This window comes from Lethenteron reissneri, unplaced genomic scaffold (genome assembly GCF_015708825.2).
Source record: "Lethenteron reissneri isolate LAM-NWPU_2019-01 unplaced genomic scaffold, ASM1570882v1 scaffold_838, whole genome shotgun sequence".
Lineage (NCBI taxonomy): Eukaryota > Metazoa > Chordata > Hyperoartia > Petromyzontiformes > Petromyzontidae > Lethenteron > Lethenteron reissneri.
In genome coordinates this window covers 1-3,494 of record NW_026892371.1, presented here as the reverse complement: position 1 = coordinate 3,494, position 3,494 = coordinate 1, and the positions used below count along the sequence as shown (strand labels likewise).

Below are 3,494 nucleotides of genomic sequence, written 5' to 3'. Positions count from 1 at the left end.
TGGAGGCGATTGCGCGGCAGCGGCGGCGGCCGGTCTGGATCCTCCCGGGAACAGCGCTCCTCCTCGCAGAGGCGGCCGCGCGCCTCGGCGCCCAGGTCGTAGAAGCGCACCTCTTCCACGAAGAGGCCGTGGGGCACCACGGAGGGCCGGTGGAGGCTGCCGCCCGACTGGAAGTAGAAGAGGATCGCGCCGAAGCTGTCGCGGTTGCGATCGAAGAAGTACTCGTCGCGCAGCGGGTCGAAGAATCGCAGGAGGCGAGAGGCGTCGCCCAGGAGCGTGCGGGGGAAGCGCTCCAAGGTGCTGCGACGCGTCTCGAACCTCAGCCCCGACACGTTGATGGACACGCGCTCGCTCCAAGCCGCCACGGGCAGCTCCTGGCCCTGCTGCTGATGATGATGGTGCTGATGTTGTTGTTGTTGGGGATACTGGTGGTGGTGGTGATGGCTGGGCAGGTCGTGCGTGGTGAAGAGCGTGTAGCTGCTGCCGCTGCCGCTCTCCGTGGCGGGTTGTGGCGATGCGCAGCCGCGTCTCATGGCGAGCTCCGCGACGCTGGCGCTGGACATTTGCGGCCACTTACACCTCTCTCTCTCTTTCTTTCTCGAGATGATGATGATGGTTTATTCTCTACCCCATCTGCTCTCTTCAGGAAGCGCGCTGCTGCCACAGTGACCGAAACGTCGAACCTGTTCCATATCTAACGCGAGCGCCAACACCACCACCAACAACCACCACGACCACCACCACCACGACCACGCGTGGATGTGACCGCGTAACGAGCAATCACAGATCTCTCTCCTCTCTCCTCGATCGCCACCGACCACCCCGAATCGTCCGAACCGCCGACTCACCGCCTCCCCCACCCTCACCACCCACACCACCACCACCACACAGCTTCATCCGAGTCGTGTCCGCCTCATTAATTCGTGATGAGCTTCCATCGTGAAGCACTCAGCGGCGAATCTCCACCCACCACCCCCTCCTTATCCTCCTCCTCAAGCCGCGCTGGGGTGCTGGTGGTGGTGGCGGGGCTCACGTTCCATTAAAATCTCCTGGCTTCTCTTGCGTCCCATTAGCGAAGCATCAATTGATCGGCGTCTAAAGAGGCGCGCGATATACCGGCAGCAGCAGCAGCGGTAGCAGCAGCAGTAGCAGCAGCAGTAGCAGTAGTAGCAGCAGTAGTAGTAGCAGCAGCAGTAGCAGCAGCGGCAGCAGTGGTAGCAGCAGTAGCAGCAGTAGTAGTAGCAGCAGCAGTAGCAGCAGCGGCAGCAGCGGTAGCAGCAGTAGCAGCAGTAGCGGCAGTAGCAGCACGGTAGCAGCAGCAGTAGCAGTAGTAGCAGCACGGTAGCAGCAGCAGCAGCGGCAGCAGCGGTAGCAGCAGTAGTAGTAGCAGCAGCAGTAGCAGCAGCAGTAGTAGCAGTAGTAGCAGCAGCGGTAGCAGCAGCGGTAGCAGCAGTAGTAGTAGCAGCAGCAGTAGCAGCAGCGGCAGCAGTGGTAGCAGCAGTAGCAGCAGTAGCGGCAGTAGCAGCAGCAGTGGCAACAGCAGCAGCAGCAGCGGTAGCAGCGAGGGGTCACCGAGGCCGTGTCCAGCGAGGAGCTGGGCAGAAATCATCCGACCGCAGCGATGGTTACGGCACCACCACGGACCCTACTGAGTACTCGTAGTGATACAAATAGTAATAATAGTAGTAATCAACACAGCAATGGGTACACTACTATTACCACTATAATACTACCAATACACATACATGATTACACTACTACCACGACAATCATCATAATACACAATGGGTACACTAATATTACAACTACAATACTACTAATACACATACATGGTTACACTACTATTACAACTACAATACTACCAATACACATACCCGGTTACACTACTACCACGACAATCCTAATAATACACAATGGGTACACTAATATTACAACTACAATACTACTAATACACATACATGGTTACACTACTACCACGACAATCCTAATAATACACAATGGGTACACTACTATTACCACTACAATACTACTAATACACATACATGGTTACACTACTACCATGACAATCCTAATAATAATAAACACAGCAATGGGTACACTAATATTACCACTATAATAATCCACATACATGGTTACACTACCACCACTACAATCCTAATAATACACAATGGGTACACTAATATTACCACTATAATAATCCACATACATGGTTACACTACTACCACTACAATCATCATAATAATACACAATAGTTACACGAATATTACCACTATAATACTAACAATAAACACAGCAATGGTCACACTACTGCTACGACTGCAATTATAACACAGCAACAATGACAGTGAGGGAGATGTTAACTACCTCGCCTGGCCTACAGGAGGCCGGTGGGTTCGATCCCGACCCTGACGCCTGCTGCTGCTGTATATTTGGAGTTTGCGTGTCTCTTTCTCTCCGTGTTCGCGTGGATTTTTCTCCGGGTACTGTGGTTTTCCCCCTTCAAATTTGGAATCAACATCACGCTCTAAGAGTAGTTGGCTGCTGCTATGAATCTCCACGTGGTGATGGTGGTGATGATGATGATGATCCACCACTTCGTTGAGGCTGCCATTTGTGATGGGCAGGTCGCTTCTGAAAAAAACATCTACACGGCTCAGTGGAGCCTCACCTGGGACAATAAAACAAGTTGATTGTTTGGTTTGACGATGTTGATGATGTTGATGTTGTTGTTGTTGAAGCTTGGAATGTCAAAGCGAGGAAGAGGAGGAGGAGGAGTGAAAGCCAGGAGGCGGTGATGCTCACTCCAGGGAATATTTGTGTCTCGATAGGGCTGAATGAATAATCGATTTCAATTCGAAATCGCAATTTGAAACAATGCGATTATCAAATCGCAAATGCTGCGATTTTTTGCAATTTGAAAAGTCCTAAAACTTTCTTATTGGAATATTATTATTTGAACTTTATCTAACTTAACAATTGTTCTATGTTTGATTGTTCTATTTCAATGAAAACATTTTTAATAAATACACGTTGGAAGCAATTCATATTTTTTAAGTGCTCATCCTTGCATTAGAATATTTTAGAGCAATTGATATTTCATGGTATCACGTGGTAATGTTCCACCACATGTTTGAAATCTATTCCACAGGGAATATTGAACTGAAGCTTAACTTGAAAATGTTTAATCGCAAATCGCATTATCTGTCAGAAACATCGCCATGAGACATTCCCGCCCAAATCGTTGAGCCCTCGCCTCGAGCACAAGACATCTGGTTCCAGATGTCTTGTGACCCCCCCCCCCTTTACAATTAAATCTCTAAAACGAAATGTATATATTGTAAGACATTTGTATTTAAAACAGAAGGGAATGTAAATGTTGATTTAAAGCTTTCGTGACTGCAGGGATTCATGTTCGTGGTTCTTTCGGTAAAGTCACGTAGAAGGGAAATAATAAAATAATAAAAAATATAAAACAATAACAATTCTCACGACGT

General features: G+C 49.1%; 1 protein-coding gene across 1 annotated transcript; it reads right to left on the bottom strand.

Moving 5' to 3' along the window:
• Positions 1–13: 13 nt before the first annotated feature.
• On the bottom strand, positions 14–386 carry LOC133340154 (potassium voltage-gated channel subfamily A member 6-like; the record flags this gene model as incomplete). Its single annotated transcript, XM_061548221.1, has 1 exon — positions 14–386. A coding segment is annotated over one exon (373 nt), but the record flags the coding sequence as incomplete, so codon positions are not given.
• Positions 387–3,494: the final 3,108 nt, after the last annotated feature.